Raw genomic sequence first — 15,207 nt, forward strand, 5'->3', positions numbered from 1 at the left:
TTGTGGAGAGCAAACAAAGGGGAAGTTAGCAGTTACATGAGGAGTTTATTCAGTCTGGAAAATGCATGCCTCCGTCAACGTGTATGAAGTTCTTCTGTTTTTCCTTCTGCAGCTCAGCCTCAGGAGCTGACAGAATATGCCTATATAAATGTGTTGACTCGTGGAGATCTCTCATCCCTTCGTTGGATTGTTTCCCCACTTCGACATTTCCAAACAACTAATCCAAATGTTCAGCTCTGCAAAGTCTACTATGCATCTCTCAATTTCCGGGACATTATGCTGGCCACAGGAAAGCTTTCTCCAGATGCTATCCCTGGTGGGTTAAAATTACACTGAAGAATTCATTCATGTAACTTCAGTAATTCTAATTATGCACTGCCTAAAGTACATGTCAGGTTTTGTTTAGCATGAAAGTGCAGTGTAGAAAAGGAAATACATAGCCTTACTTCAGGACTTGCACCAAAGACTTGCAAGTTCTACTTCCACTTATGACCCCATTTCTCACATGGCAGAATCAGTGAACATTTGCTGGGAGGAGATGCTATTAACCCCGTTGCAATTTCTCAGATGAAAGCTGGAAACTAAAGCAGTGTTGTCAAGGGTGGAGAGGAAGAGATTTAGTCCTTTTCTGCAGCTCTTAATGAGAAAGTAATTATGGTGGATAATGATAGATCTGTGTACGTAATAGACAAATCCTAACATGTTTTGCTCTCTCTAGGGTTCTAGATTTCAAAGGATATTATTTAGGAAATTCTTAACTAAGGGATTTTAAAAGAGAGGTTTTCCCTTATAAAAGACATTTACCTTCTTGTAGGTAACTGGACGTTGCAGCAGTGCATGCTGGGCATGGAGTTCTCAGGACGGGACCTGGCTGGAAGGAGAGTGATGGGATTGCTGCCAGCAAAAGGGCTGGCAACAGTGGTGGACTGTGACAAGAGGTTTCTATGGGAAGTGCCTGAAAACTGGTAGGTCAGCTTCTATTTTCTGTTTTATGTATGTGGATAAGCTTTGCCTTGCTGCCTGAGGCTGATGGCAACCTTGATCTGGCCTGAGGACTGCACAATGGGTAGACTTCACTCTGGGAAATTAAGAGCTATGGTCTTGTGAGCAGCTGTGAGATTTGGCTCAATCATCTGACTGCAGAACTGCTTTTTGTGCTGTTCTGTGCAATGCTTTGCATTGTTTTTTTTTCATCTCCTTCTTGTGCTTTTGGCTCTTTCTGTTTCTGCATAAGCCAAGAATTTTGGTGTTGGTTAAGTTACTGTGAGCAGGTAAAATATTTCTTCCTGCAGAAGAAGCCCTTAGCAGTGTGTAGCCACTGTGGCAGTCAGCTCTATGACTGAGAACTGTTTTTACCTTTTGGTTCATCTTTGCAGATTAACCCTTCCCATGTCTGAAAAGCAAACTTCATCAAGAGAATGTTAGGTTTTCCAAGGCTGAAGAGCTATTCTCTCCTTTGCTTTTTTTTTTTAGGACTCTGGAAGAAGCAGCTTCAGTGCCTGTGGTTTATGCCACTGCTTATTATGCTTTGGTGGTTCGAGGTGGTATGAAGAAGGGGGAGAGTGTCCTTATTCACTCTGGTTCAGGAGGTGTGGGCCAAGCAGCCATTGCCATTGCCCTGAGCATGGGCTGCCGTGTTTTTGCTACTGTAGGTGAGTACTGAGGATCCGATCTACAGTTGTAAGACTTCCATCTACTTCTGGTCACTGCTGTATTCTGTACATGAACAGCTTTTGTCCTAAGGTTTGACACACTGAGAGCTTGAAACCTTTGAAGAAAGTGCTCAGTGGCTGCTCAGACTCCACATCTTTCCCTGTTTTCTTTATCACTAAAGAATTAACATGAGAGTACTGCCATCATTCAGTCATTTTATGCCTTCCTCATCCAGGCTCTGCTGAGAAACGTGAGTATCTCCAAGCAAGGTTCCCACAGTTGGATGCTAATAGCTTTGCCAGCTCCCGAAATACGAACTTTGAGCAACATGTCCTGCGAGTTACCAATGGAAAAGGTTAGTAGTTGGAGGAATATATTTCCCTGTTGCTTGGCTATGCCATGATGTGCAGTTGCAATACCTGAAGACAAAAGAGGTTGATAGAGAATAAGGCTCTTAAAAGAGTGAGTTTCTTACTAGTTTCTTTTCATTACAGGTGTCAACCTTGTGTTGAATTCCTTGGCAGAAGAGAAGCTCCAAGCCAGTTTGCGTTGTCTTGCTCAACACGGGCGCTTCTTGGAAATAGGCAAATTTGATCTATCAAACAACAGTCAGCTTGGTAAGATGGGGCTTCAGGAAATAAGTCTCCTTATGTTTAAGCAAACAGGGAAGCACAGCCTATCAATAATAGTTAACTACCATAACACAGACTAATCTTCAAATAGAGAAAAATTAGAGGTGGAACATTTGCTGTGTAAAAGCAGTGTGTTAAATGCGTCGCAGCAAAATCGTTTCACTTTTATCACTGACAATTTGTGAAGTGATTGTTTGTACCAAATATGACAATCTCCCTTTTTATTGAAACTAAATTAAAAAGAAAAAAAGTCTTCTCCGCAGAAGACTTTTACTGATGCTAGAGTTTGTGCAGAAATACAGGATGTACATGGGCTTCTGGCTTCTCTGTGACCTTTGACTCAGCTGTCACTGTATTACAAAATATCCTTTTTATATCAAATTGACCATGTTATAACTTGTCCTGTTGATGGAATTATTGTAGGTGGAGATTCAGTTAAATTGGTCTACTCATAAGAGAACAGCCTAATTAATACAGCCTGTAGAGAGTATATGCAAGAGTGAGATTTTTAAAGACACAGAATTCTAGCAAGTAGTAACTGCTTTGCTCCTCAGTTTTATACTTTTGACCGACACACAAGTATCTCTAAAAAAGATGGATTCTGCTGTGAAATGGCAGCAGCACCAGATGGTAATCAAGTTACTTGTTTCAGGTATGGCTCTTTTCCTCAAGAATGTGGCGTTTCATGGGATCCTGCTGGATTCAATCTTTGAGGAGGGAAACCAAGAGTGGGAGGTAGTATCAGAGTTGCTGACCAAAGGCATAAAAGATGGTGTGGTAAAGCCCCTGAAAACCACGGTCTTCAGTAAAGAAGAGGTAGAAGCTGCCTTCAGGTTTATGGCACAAGGAAAACATATTGGCAAAGTTATGATCAAGGTAACAAGATAATGATGTTCATTCTCTAATGCCTGTTACTGTCTTCAGGTGACTGTGTTGGATGTTTTGATCCAGTTCAACTTGAAGTTGTGTAGCTAAAACAGCATGGGGTTATGGCTTTTGCTACTGACACTGTGGCATGTATAACATTGTCAGGTCTATCACTCTGAATCCACAAGTTTGATTTCCCCCAGTGACCGAAAGTGCATAAGTGTATGTGGAAAGAGAAAATGTGTTCGTGCATCCAATTTTAATGTGCTTTTTGGTGTTGTTTGTTTGTTTCCTTATGGAAGATCCAAGAAGAAGAGAAGCAATATCCTTTAAGGTCTGAACCAGTAAAACTCTCTGCCATCTCCCGAACTTCCTGCCCACCTGCAAAGTCTTACATCATCACAGGGGGCCTAGGAGGATTTGGGCTTGAGTTGGCACAGTGGCTAATTGAGAGAGGAGCACGGAAGCTTATACTAACATCTCGTTCTGGCATACGTACTGGTAAGCAAAAACCACAGAGGCTGAAGAATGTTTTTCTTTCAGCTGACCTCAGTTTGTTGTTTCTCTCAATTTTTAAGTGTCCTATCAGCAATTAAGAATGTCTTTAACTCTTTTCCTTCCTCTCATGTGTATAGATACTCTCTCACTTCAAACAAGCCAAGCTGTGATTCATTTTATTCTCAAGGATGAAGTATCTCTTAAATCTGCCTCTTTTTTCTGTCTACTTCTTTCTTCCTTTTTTTATGCATCCCAAATCTATAAAACCATGTTTGCCCTTTTTTCCCTTGCCCAGGATGTTTTTCTGCAGTCTTAAATTTTTAGTTTTATTCACTCTGAAGTCTGTATCCAGCTGCATCACTGCTGTGCCCAATGACAATGACTTGCTAAAACTGCTCTGTCCCTCAAGTTGAGTGTGGTCGCTCACTTTTGCTCTTTCAGATAGCTCATCTAAAAAGCTATAATTGATATCTAATAACACAAGAAGCTTTTTTGCTGAGTTTTGTGTGGCTAATTGCAGTCTCAGTACTGAGATTTGTTAGCAGCAGTGATCGTCAACGCTCCCTCCCTGCAATTCAGCCATAACAAAAACTTGTCTTCACAGGTTTCTTAGTTCTTTTAGACAGTTCACAATTTCACCAGTTCTGCAAGCACAGTTCTAATCCTTCTATACTTCTCAAGTTCTGTTCTCTCTGTTGCCTGTTGTCTTGCTCTAATCTTGCTGCTTTTTGCTGTCTCAATATATGAATTCTTAAGTTCACTACACTCGTGTGCTCTTCCACCCTGTTCTCCTGAATCTCTTGTCCTCTTTACAATCTCTTTAGGATACCCTGAAACTCAAATGATTTCTATGTACCTTTCAGGTTTTGTCTGATTTTTCCTCTTGTAGCTGAACTGAGAATTATTTAGCTATTCAGTCCCTGTCTAGTCTTTCTGACTACTGCAGGAAGCAGATGAATAAATGCCAGATGGTTTGAATGCTTCATCCCAGATGATGATGTTTGTTTGTTAAGGCTACCAGGCTAAGTGTGTTAGAGAATGGAAGGCGCTGGGAATCCAGGTGTTGGTATCTACCAGTGATGTTGGAACACTAGAAGGAACACAGCTTTTGATAGAAGAAGCTTTGCAACTCGGACCAGTTGGGGGCATCTTTAATTTGGCTGTGGTAAGTGCCAGTAAGGCTTAGAAGCTTGCAAGAGACAGCAGGCACTGAAGTGCCTTTTGCCACTCTCATTTGGTTTTAGATTTTCTGTTTCAAAGAGTCTCCTGCTTTGGCCTGAGGTAATGACTGAAGGCTTTTGGGTCTGGCTTCTTAAACTGGGAAGCAACAGTATGTGGCCACTTCAGTTCTGGGTTAAAGTAAATGCTACCCGTGACCTCTAGGGGCAAGAAGAATCCTGTATAAAGTTTACCAGTTGAAAACTGTGGCAGTGCTGAAAAGAACAAACTTAACAATAGATACGTTGGCCTACTTCTATCTCATGACATCCAGGATATGTCTGTACTAAACAACTTGTTTTTCTAATTTTTCAGCAATATCCTCTTGTATCTGTGGTAAATTTAAACAGAAACTAAGATACTGATACTATTTATTTTTTTTTAAACTCATCTAATAGGTCCTTAAAGATGCCATGATTGAAAATCAGACCCCAGAATTATTCTGGGAGGTCAACAAGCCCAAGTATTCAGGCACCCTTCATTTGGACTGGTAGGTATCTGTAGAAGGGACAAATATGACGTGTGTTTATGGTCACTGAGCTGACCAGACTTGGTTATTTTAGTCTTGCATTAGCTTTCCATAGGAACACATGGTTTCCAGTTTTTCTGATGGGTTTCTCTGTCCCCATTCTATTCCAAGGGTGACTCGTAAGAAGTGCCCAGACCTGGACTATTTTGTTGTATTCTCCTCTGTAAGCTGTGGAAGAGGAAATGCTGGGCAAAGTAATTATGGCTTTGCTAATTCTGCCATGGAGCGTATCTGTGAGCAGCGGCATCACGATGGGCTCCCAGGTAAGGTGACTTTGTTAATTACACAGAAAAATCTATCCTACCAGACATTCAGAGTGGAATCTGTGTCTGGAGTGGTGAAGCCTGTTTGTTATCACAGCTGTTAACCTGAGTCATTCAGATATGCATGAATATTGATTATTTAATAGTACAAGAGAAATGCAGACTTTTGCTTAGCTGTTTTTAACTCCCCTTTTGTTGCTGCTACGTGCTTAAATTAGTTGCCTTCTTTTTGATTTCTCCTCTAGGCCTGGCAATCCAGTGGGGAGCCATTGGTGATGTGGGCATCCTGAAGGCCATGGGAAACAAAGAGGTTGTGATTGGGGGAACCGTTCTCCAGCAAATCAGCTCGTGCCTGGAGGTGCTTGATACCTTCCTGAATCAGCCTCATCCTGTCATGTCCAGTTTTGTCCTAGCAGAGAAGGTCTCTGTGAAAAGTGAAGGAGGAAGTCAACGGGATCTTGTAGAAGCTGTTGCTCATATCCTTGGTAAATGTCAAGTCTAGTAATTACATTGCTCATTTTTAGAAGGTGTCTTGCTCTGGTGTGCTCTGAGGGGAGTAGTGTTTTCAACCTCCATTAGGAGGAAAGCAAAGAGAGTACCTCAGCCTCTGATTGTTTCTAGAAGCATCCTTTGTGTTAGCAGCCCTGGAGATATTGCTGGTATGATTATTTCCATGGCAGTTTGCATGAGAACCCAAGAACTGTGTGATAGGTTCTGACTGGAGGTTCATCTGTTCCCATATTGCGTGTCCAATAGTCACCAAAAACTTGTTTCCCTCATTATGCCATACTGCCAGGTAGGAGAGGACTGGGCAGCATCCAGTGACATTTGTCCTCTCTCAGAGTGCTGGGTGGTAGCTTGAGAAGAGGTCTAGGCAAGGAAGCTGCTTTAGCCTAGAATAATAGACCTTGTTAGATCTAGGGCTGTGGCTTAAGTTATGGCCTCCATAGGTGATATTTCTCTGCTTGGTTGTTCTGAACTCCTGTCTAGAGCTGAAGTGCCATGTTCACAGCTGCGTAGCTGTGGCTGGATGCATTGCCTGTCATAAAGCTGTGTACATTTAACACGCTACCTAAATATGAAATCAGATGTGGGTTGTAGAAGAGGTGATTTTTGAATGCATTAGTTGATCTTGAATAGTACACTCTGCTCTGTAGCTGTGGCTTATCTGTTTAAGGAAGAAAAACTGAGAGGATTGCTATAAAGAGATCTAGAGCTGATATGAGAAGTCTTTTGTGTGCTGTTTTTTTCTCAGGTGTTCGTGATGTGAGCAGTCTGAATGCTGACAGCTCCTTAGCAGACTTGGGCCTGGATTCCTTGATGGGTGTGGAGGTGCGCCAGACACTGGAGAGGGACTATGACATCGTTATGACCATGAGAGAAATCCGTCTCCTTACAATCAACAAACTGCGTGAACTTTCCTCCAAGCCTGGGACAGCAGAGGGTATAGTGTCTGGATTAGGGTTGTTATGAGTCAGCTGAGTCTGAACAACTGAGCTGTGAACTCACTGCTTTCATCTCTGGTGACAAAAGATTTATCAAATGGTGAAACAATATCTGATTATAGCTGAAAGGCTTTTATACGACAGACATTTTGCTGAAATGCACTGCTGTTAAGTTTAGGCCCATCAGTTCCAGGGAAGGAGTATAAGAAAGGCTGTGAAAGCTGTTGTGCTGCCTAGATAGCATCTGCCTACATGAGTATTCTTAGATAGCTGTGTGCAGGATGTGATTTGAGGCCTTGTATTTGTCTGTGGAATAAAGGCCATAATGTCATGTTTACTGTGAGCTAAAAGCATATACAGTTGCCACAGCCTGACAGTGCCTTGATTTAGTAAGTCAGTGGGCTAATCCAGAGCAGTCTTCAGCACCTCTTTTAGGGCTGTGGCTACATGATCAAGACACAGATCCCATTATCTAACTGAGTTTGTCTGCTGTGTTTCTCTTTGAAGAGCTGAAGCCATCCCAAGTGTTGAAGACGGGCCCAGGTGAGCCTCCAAAACTGGACTTGAACAACTTGCTGGTAAATCCAGAAGGACCAACGATTACTCGTCTCAATGATGTTCAGAGCACAGAACGCCCTCTTTTCCTTGTTCACCCCATTGAGGGATCCATTGCAGTCTTCTACACTCTTGCCTCCAAACTTCACATGCCCTGCTATGGACTCCAGTGCACAAAAGGTATCTCAGTTCTTCAGCGTCTTGAATTAGTAGATCTAACAGTCTAAACTTCAGTTTAAACTTCAGTTACTTTATAGAGGGGATTTTGTTTCTAGACTCTTAAATACAGAGGATCCAGCATCAGTGCCTACAATCCATAGTGTTGTGGCAAATGACCCCGGATAGTGAGAAGTGTTAGGTTAGACTTAAGAACTTAGGTATGGGAAGATAAAACAATGGGATGTTGCACTGAGTAACTTGCAGCAGGTGAGCATTTGGCAGAGAAACAGTGCATGGCCCTCTTTGGAAACTGGAAGCAGTGCTAGTACTCGTCTAAAATAAAAGTTGCTCTCAATAATTTAGAAACTTACTTCTAAAGCAACGTGAATGTTTCTGATAAAGTTGTTTTTGAGCTCTTGAGAATGCAGTTGTTGCTGCTGATGTCTGTTTCACCTGACTTCATTTGTTTTCACGTTCTAGCTGCTCCCTTGGACAGCATACAGAGCCTGGCATCCTATTATATTGACTGTATGAAGCAGATACAGCCTGAAGGACCTTATCGCATTGCTGGATACTCTTTTGGTGCCTGCGTAGCCTTTGAAATGTGCTCCCAGCTGCAAGCACAACAGAATGCTTCCCATGCACTCAACAGTTTGTTCCTCTTTGATGGGTCTCACTCCTTTGTGGCAGCATACACTCAGGTAAAAAAAAAAAAAAAAAGTCTTCCATCTGGAGACCATTCTTTGTCATCAGAGAGGATGGGGTGCTTACTGTGAGCTTATCTTTCTAGATATACACCATCTGAAAAGCTCAGACTTTTCTTGCCAGGGAAGATGGGATGGAGTTGTAAATAGTGGGCACTTAGGGATGGCCTAAGGGTGGAAGCGTGTGAGAAGTAATCTTCGTTAACTGGCTAGGGCTGGCCCACAGTTTCTGCTCTTGCCATGGTTAATAATATTATCTGGAAGATCTTTGAGCCTGCAAGACAAGATCATAAAGTAGGAGTTCTGAGAAACCCTCCTTAAGCCTTCCTTTCCATTTTCATTATGCTTCCTAGAGGATCTTGGGCTTTGAGTAATTGCTAGATGTGCTTTCTGATCTGTCCTCAAGGCATCTTATCTGAGGTTCAGTTTTTATTTTTCATTTATTTGTTTTCTCCCCTCCTCTTCTTGTTCAAAGTCCTTTATTCTGGAATTGTGTTTATCTAACATTCAAGCTGAGGCATATCCCTCACCTGTTAGTGTTTTACTTCTTTCTTTTCCAGAGCTACAGAGCGAAGCTGACCCAAGGAAATGAGGCTGCTTTGGAGACAGAAGCATTGTGTGCCTTTGTTCAGCAGTTTACAGGCATCGAATACAATAAGGTAATGCTTCTTTCTTATATTGCACTGGAGGGGTGTGGTTGTGGTGGTGGTTTTTGTTTGCTTAACGTTGATTAATTCCCAGACTAAAGGGAAATGGTTTTATACATTTCCAGTTGTTGGAGATTCTTCTGCCCTTGGAAGATCTGGAGGCTCGTGTTAATGCTGCTGCAGACCTTATAACTCAGATTCATAAAAACATAAATCGTGAAGCACTCAGCTTTGCTGCTGCTTCCTTTTACCACAAGCTGAAGGCTGCTGACAAGTATATACCAGAGTCCAAGTATCATGGGAACGTGACACTGATGCGGGCAAAGACTCACAATGAGTATGAAGAAGGTCTGGGTGGAGACTACAGACTCTCAGAGGTCAGTGTGAGACCTGCTGGTGGCTGACGAGGGTCCCCAGTGGGTGGGAGAATAAAAGAAAAGCATTCCTAGGGAGAGAAGAAGAATGAAAGGGAAACTAAAGAAATAATTGTTCTGTGGCTATGACACTGACAAGAATTAAGTTTCCAGAATCTAATCAGCTGATGGTTTCCATGTGTTTTCTTTCTGAGCAGGCAGGGCCAAGGGAAGATCTAGCCTTCATATTGGATAATCTGTTTGGGTTTTTTTAAGCTAATTCTTGCTGCTCCCCAAGTAGATCTATAAAGATGTATTAGAGTAAAATTGGTTGTTTTTCAAAAACATATGTAAAAGATGGTGTAAAGTATGAGCAGGCCATCAGCTTGAACTGAGTGTACTCTGTTCTGTCTGTGCAGGTATGCGATGGGAAAGTATCGGTCCACGTCATTGAAGGGGATCATCGCACCTTATTGGAGGGAGATGGTGTTGAATCAATTATTGGGATCATCCATGGCTCACTGGCAGAGCCACGTGTCAGTGTCCGAGAAGGTTAACTTCTGCTCACTTACTGTCAATGGTGAAGAAAATGCCAATAACATTCCTAGTTATGACAGACCCCAAGGAACTCTTCCTGTTGAACATCTCATCTGCTCTGCTGCCAGAGCTGGGAAGTCCAGCTGAACTTGACTGGTCTCTTTTCTTTCCTCTCTCACTCTCTCATCTTTCCTAACTTTCATATGTTCTCTCTCCTCTTTCCCTTTCTATGCCTTGTTTTTCCCCAGCATCCATCCCTGTCTGTTACTGCAGTGCTGTGACACTGTCACTGTGCACTGCTGTGAGGGTTCCTCAGCGACGGTTGCTTCCTCCAACTTTGGCAGTATGAAAAAACAAATTTAGGAGTAGACTTCTCGTGCTCTATATTGTTTTGTCTTAACAGTATTCCAAAGGGTAAGTGATAGCACTTGTTGAGCAAGCCTGGTGAGCAGAGAGGGGAGCTGCAGCTGATTTCGGAGATACCTGTTGTCTGTGAAGAATCTGTCTGTAGTTAGGTCAGAAAGAGAATTCCATTGAGGCTTTTGTAACTATATTTTTTTAATTTGATATATTCTAAGTATTTATTGTGTCAAATCAGAGACTTCTTGCTTGGTTTTAATTTATCGTGGGTATCAGAAAAGGAAACATCCATTTTGGAGGGATAGGTTTATTCTGTGAGGGGAGGTTGCCCATTTGTTAAACCAAAGTGCATCTATGGAACAGCCTGTTTCTTTTCTTTTTTTTTTAGTTTGTTTTTTTTGTTGTTGTTGCTTGTTTTTTGTGGTGGTTCTTTATTTTGATTAGTGTTTGGTTTTTTTGTGTGTGTTTTTCCTTGACCCCCCTCACCCTGCCTTGTTCAGAAGGGTGGAAGTGAGGGTTCTTGCCATCACCTGCTCTTTTGAGGAGAGAGGGGCGTGGAGGACAGGATGGATGGTTCAACAGATGCCACTGTATTGAGCAGTCTTGTCTTGGGCTGATGCAAGCAGGCAGAGCTGTCCCTATGTACGTACTTAGTTTATATCTGTGCATGGTGCTGTGCTTTGCTTTACCAGAAGCACAGTAAAGCATTAAGGCTATTGCTTCACCTTTGTTCCTTCCCACCTCCACTTGCTCTAACCTGACATTTGGAATGTCAGAGGGAATAGAGTTCTCCATTGGTAACGGTACAAATCCTCTTACCCTTGTTCTCCCATAACCAAAGTTCAGGCAAACACAGAAGCATCTACCCAGTGTATTTTATTTAGCACATGGCTTGCTTTTAAGCCTTGAGTATGCATTTTCCTCTGGCAGTGAGATTGGAGATCCCACGTAAGTTAGCTAAGTAAACAGTTTGATGGCACGATTTTAAGATACAGTACCTTTTTAAAGGAAACTTGCATTAAATTCAATTAAAAAACAACTTGCTTTTGCTATGCTGGATCTGTCTTTTCCAAAATCAGTCAATCCTTGCTACACCTATGATACAGAGGAGACCTGGATAGCAGCCAAGCACCAACCAGGAGGCATTCCAGTGCCTCTTAGAACTTCTGTAAACCCTGGTTCTTTCTATATTCATCCCCCAGTGGTGGAGTATCCTGTTAGGACAAGAGCACTGCAGTGAGAAGAGCTACCAGCTCCTCACAGCAGGTTCTGATCTAGTGTCTCTTGCTTATACACCCCTCTGTGGATAGTGGCTGGGTTAACTGGTTTTAGTTTTATAAAGTATTTCTTTTGTGAAATCTGAAATACAAACAACATAATGTCAGCTTAAAGCATTTCCTAGAGTAAGTTTTGTTTTGTTTTTTTTTACTTTTTTTTTAATCTGAAGAGTGTCTTTTCCTCTTTGGCTTTCGTAGAATTAAACAGAATTGATCACTGGTTGGCTTTTTGTCTCATTCTCTACTATTACTATTTTTTTTAATCCTCGAGTTTCATTTGGAATCTCTCATTTCTTGATATAAAGCCAAGACTGCTGCTAAGATATCTGTTTGGAGTCTGTAGAAGTACCATTAAGAAGGAAGACTTGAGATAATCGTGGAGCATGGCTTCTCCTTGCCGTGCTTTTTGGTACCTGAGATGCGACCAAATCACATATGTACCCAAAAGACTGAAGTGGAAACTCTTAAATTCTGATGATGGCTCCATGGCTGTGGATTTGTACAAGTGGTTCGTGTTACCACCTCAGTTTCCCCATCTGTAAAATGGGACTAATAGCATCTACCTCAAGGTCGTTGAGAGTGCTAAGGAGGCCGTGGGAACACGTGCTATTAACCTGTGAGGGACGATGGTCAGGAGTGAGGAGGCAGTGCAAGGAGGCAGGCAGTGCATGTCAGAGGTGCCTTACAGCTGCAAAGAATGTGACTCTGAACAGTACTCTATGGACTGGGCATGTGTGCATCACGGGGGGCTTCATTACTTCACAGAATAGATCTACTGTGTGCTATCTGTGCACGTCCTAGCATATGGCACCACATTAAATAAAACAACCAGGGACCAGTGTCTTTTTCTTTGTTGTTTTTTTCTTCTTTGTTTCTTTGGTTTTGTTTACCTTGTTTTACTACTGGCAGCTGTAGTGAGCCTGAAAAGAGGGAAAGAATCCTATCTGCCTTGGTTGTACTGAAAAGCCAGAAGGAAAAAGAGTGCTTAAAACTTTTAACAAAACAAGTACAGTAGTTCTGCACTAAAATGAAGTGTTTAACGATTCTGATCCAGCATCTCAGCTCTGAAGGAAGGTGGTGCAGTTCTGAATGGGCTGTGTGGAGGGATCAAGGACTAACGCTGTCCCAGCAGGAGTTGTACAAGTTCTCTGTATAAACATAAATGTGCATGGTCTCTTCTAGGCAAAGCTTGAAGATACTGGTTTAGTAATAGAAATTCCTCAAGAATTACTTATAGCCTCTATGCTCTCAATGTTCTTGTGGTTGTTATTTGAAAGGCAGGAGGTTGTTGTTTTGTTTTCCCCCTAACTGTCTAATACTGAGCTGCTGCCCTGTAACCCATTATGTAACTGGCTGCTGAATACAGTGTGCCAAAAATAAAAACCTTATTAGCGCTGGTACTGCTTGTTATTTATTAGAGGTAGAACAATAGCAGCATCTTGTGAAATCCGAGAGGTTAAAGGTAGAAGTCCTTCAGCTTTAACCTTTATTGTGGAGACTGAAATGGGAGTCTCCTGTCAGCCACTACTCAGGTTCCCTCCTCCTCTTCAGCTCCCCTCCACCACTCTGATCAGAAAAAACACATTGCTCTGAACTGATGGACAGAGAACCTGGAACCTGCACTATGCCCTAACACTATGCAACAAGAACATATGGTGCATGTGATCATCAGCACTAAAGCTATCACTTTGCTTTTGTGGTGTCAGCTTCCTCAGAGGAAAGAAGTCCTCTTTTGCCAGGGAAAGCAACTTTTAAAATGGTTTCTCCTGTGGTTGGTTTAGTAGGATCAGACAACCAGTGTGGCTTCCCTGTGGCTTTCTATAACATAACTGTATCAGGAGAGACAGGGGAAGAGCCACTGATGTCTGGGCTTCAGTAAGGCCTTTGACATAGCCCCCCTCTAAGGGAACTGTTGATTCACAGCCTGAGGCACTGATGGATCACCTGAGGTGAACACTGAGTCAGCCGCAGGAGCACAGGTGAAGGCAATGCACCTGTGTGACCAGAAGGGGTGGAGTCTGAATCCACCTCTCCCAGTCCCCACTTAAGGGCTGAGCACCACTGGGGAAGGATCTCTTGTTGGAGATCCCTGCCCTGTGGAGTTTTGGGCAAGCCTCGACCATCTGCGACAGGTGAGCCTTTCTCTATTTTACTGGTTGTCTTTATACCACCCAGATAAGCTACACAAAATATACCATCCTCCTCGTTATTTTCTGTGGACACTGTTCTTTTGGGTTAATCAGCCCACACCCCCACCGTGTCCTCTCCAATTTGTGAAGATAGGGGTTTGAGGGGTAGGCTGCTCACTGGATGAGGATCTGAAGGACTGCCAGAGGGTGGTGGTCTGTGGCTCAGTGTCAGGATGGAGATCAGTGAGCAGTGGTGTCCCCCAGGGGTCAGTACTAGGATCTTTAATATTCTCATTGACATTGACAGCAGGGTTGAGTACATCCTCAGTAGTTTATGGATGACACCAAGCCATGTGGTGTGGTCAGCATGCCTGAGGGATGGGATGCCAGCCAGAGAGACCTGGACAGGCTGAGTGGTGGGCCCGGAGGAACCTTATGAGATAAAGCAAAGCCAAATGAAAGGCATGCACCTGGGTGGTGGCAGCACAAGCTGGGGGTGTAAGGACAGAGCACAGCCCCTGCCCCTCTGCACTGTGAGGCCACCTGGAGTATGTCCGGATGTAGAGCCCTTGGTACGGGAGAGACACGGACCTGTTGGGGCATGGCCAGAGGAGGGCAACAAGTGTTCCCAGGGATGGAACAGCCCTACGAGGACAGGCTGAGGGCTGGGGCTGTGCAGCCTGCAGAGGGGAGGGCTCTGGGGAGAGCTGAGAGCTGAGAGCGGCCTTCAGTCCCTATAAAAGGGCTGTGAGATGGGGACAGACTCTTTAGCAGGGTGTGCTGGGATGGGACAGGGGGATGGGATTAAAGGAAGGCAGGTTTAGACTAGATATTAGGAAGAATATCACTATTAGGAAGTTTTACACTACGAGCAGTGAGGCAGTAGCACAGGTTGCCCATAGAGGTGGTGCTGCCCCATCCCTGCAGACAGCCACGGTCAGGGCATGGGCTGTGAGCACTGCTGGAGCTGTGGGTGTCCCTGCTCAGCACAGGGGTGACACTAAACGGCCTTTAGGGTCCCTTCCGTCACCATCCCGCGCTTCCAAGCAGCGTTAAACGAAAATGGAAGGTCAGCGAGGCTGCATAGGCGAGACAGTAGAACTGACTGTAGGGAACGATGGTGAAGAAGAACAGGAAGCGCTTCAGGCCGAGCAGGGGCCATCCCAATCGTGAGCGCTAGAGAGAAAAGGTCCGAAAAGAAAGAAAGAAAGATAAAAGAAGGCGGTACGTGGAAGGGCTGAGGGGCTCCCCCCGCACGGAGCGGTTCCCCCGCCGCCCCCGGCCCCGTCCGCGCGCGGTCCCCATCAGCGGCGCTGCGGTTTCCGGAGGGGACGACGCGCGGCGGCACCGCGGGAGCGGCCGGAGGGAGATGGCGGTTGCA

At 43.8% G+C, this 15,207-nt stretch overlaps 1 protein-coding gene across 1 annotated transcript in view; it reads left to right on the top strand.

Moving 5' to 3' along the window:
• FASN (fatty acid synthase) overlaps positions 1–10,845 on the top strand; it is a 32,142-nt gene extending 21,297 nt beyond the window's left edge. The window contains exons 27-43 of the mRNA XM_065735246.1: positions 113–316; positions 815–965; positions 1,474–1,652; positions 1,889–2,008; positions 2,148–2,270; positions 2,938–3,161; positions 3,455–3,653; positions 4,664–4,815; positions 5,267–5,358; positions 5,509–5,660; positions 5,906–6,145; positions 6,916–7,104; positions 7,613–7,840; positions 8,300–8,520; positions 9,084–9,182; positions 9,296–9,547; positions 9,943–10,845. Coding sequence (XP_065591318.1) covers positions 113–316; positions 815–965; positions 1,474–1,652; positions 1,889–2,008; positions 2,148–2,270; positions 2,938–3,161; positions 3,455–3,653; positions 4,664–4,815; positions 5,267–5,358; positions 5,509–5,660; positions 5,906–6,145; positions 6,916–7,104; positions 7,613–7,840; positions 8,300–8,520; positions 9,084–9,182; positions 9,296–9,547; positions 9,943–10,080 — 2,963 coding nt within the window. The 3' untranslated portion in view covers positions 10,081–10,845. The remainder of the gene's footprint in view (positions 1–112; positions 317–814; positions 966–1,473; positions 1,653–1,888; positions 2,009–2,147; positions 2,271–2,937; positions 3,162–3,454; positions 3,654–4,663; positions 4,816–5,266; positions 5,359–5,508; positions 5,661–5,905; positions 6,146–6,915; positions 7,105–7,612; positions 7,841–8,299; positions 8,521–9,083; positions 9,183–9,295; positions 9,548–9,942) is intronic.
• The last annotated feature ends 4,362 nt before the right edge of the window (positions 10,846–15,207 follow it).

The sequence above is a fragment of the Cyrtonyx montezumae genome, unplaced genomic scaffold (genome assembly GCF_038088225.1).
Source record: "Cyrtonyx montezumae isolate F1298 unplaced genomic scaffold, pur_monq_1.0 scaffold_19, whole genome shotgun sequence".
Classification (NCBI taxonomy): Eukaryota; Metazoa; Chordata; class Aves; order Galliformes; family Odontophoridae; genus Cyrtonyx; species Cyrtonyx montezumae.